General features: G+C 60.1%; 1 protein-coding gene across 1 annotated transcript in view; it reads left to right on the top strand.

The window, feature by feature from the left end:
* LOC103902574 (E3 ubiquitin-protein ligase TRIM62-like) overlaps positions 1-1,021 on the top strand; it is a gene marked incomplete at its 3' end in the record, with an annotated part of 4,957 nt that overhangs the window by 2,145 nt on the left and 1,791 nt on the right. Inside the window, 2 exon segments of the mRNA XM_009283640.2 lie at positions 81-176; positions 698-963. Coding sequence (XP_009281915.2) covers positions 81-176; positions 698-963 — 362 coding nt within the window.

Raw genomic sequence — 1,021 nt, 5'->3', positions numbered from 1 at the left:
TGGGATCCCTTTTTTCCCCCAAATCCCCTATTTTATGGGTTGGGGTTTGTGGTTTTTTTTTTCCCCTCCCCGTCTCGCAGCGGGAGCTGAAGGAGCAGCTCCAGGGGCTGCAGGAGAGCGAGCGCGGCCACACCGAAGCCCTGCACCTCCTCAGACGGCAGCTGGCCGAGACCAAGGTACGAGCGGGGACGCAGCTGTGCCCCCCGGCAGCACCCCCAGCCCCGAGCCTCCCACCTGATCCGAGCCTCGCCCACCTGATTTTTGGGACCTCCGAAGACCCCAAACCCCACAGTTTCGTGGATCTGCCCCATTTTTTCCTTCCCCGGTACCCCAAAACCTGCCGGCGGGTTGGCGAAGCCGCCTGTCAGGCTGCTCGTTCCTCTTTTATTTCCTTCGGGGCTGCTTTTGTTTATCCTTTTAATTAATTTTTATTTTATCTTCATCTCCTTCTCCTTGCTCAGGGGTTCAGCTTTCAGCGAGGTTCCGTTTTTCTCTCCGTCCCCGCCAGTGACGGGGTTTTTGGGGTGTTTTTAGGTTTTCTATAGGGATGCGGGGTCAAATATCCATCCCTGGATGCTTGGAGCGTCCGGAATTGTTTGAGTTAACGGGGCTGTAGGGGTTTATTTTGGGAATTACGGATTCGTGGAGGGGTCGGGGCAGGTTTGGGGGGTCCTGACGCCCACCCGCGCCCCCAAAGCCCTCACCCAAGAGCCTGCGGGTGACTATTGGGGAGGCTTTCGAGCGGCTGCACCGGCTGCTGCGGGAGCGGCAGAAGGCGATGCTGGAGGAGCTGGAGGCGGACACGGCACGGACGCTGACCGACATCGAGCAGACCGACCAAAAACCACAGCTCTCCAGCCAGCAGCTCCGCAAGGTGCAGGAGGGCAGCCAGATCCTCCAGGAGCGCTTGGCCGAAGCCGACAAACACGTCTTTTTAGCCGGCGTCGCTTCCCTTTCCGAGAGGTGGGTGACGCCGGGGTGATGCCGGGGTCCCCCCCCGTGTCGTGTCCGTCCGTCCCTC

The sequence above is a fragment of the Aptenodytes forsteri genome, unplaced genomic scaffold (assembly GCF_000699145.1).
Source record: "Aptenodytes forsteri isolate BGI_AS27 unplaced genomic scaffold, ASM69914v1 Scaffold519, whole genome shotgun sequence".
Taxonomy (NCBI): domain Eukaryota; kingdom Metazoa; phylum Chordata; class Aves; order Sphenisciformes; family Spheniscidae; genus Aptenodytes; species Aptenodytes forsteri.
The sequence above is the reverse complement of the archived record's forward strand: the minus strand, read 5'-3'. Positions and strand labels throughout refer to the sequence as shown.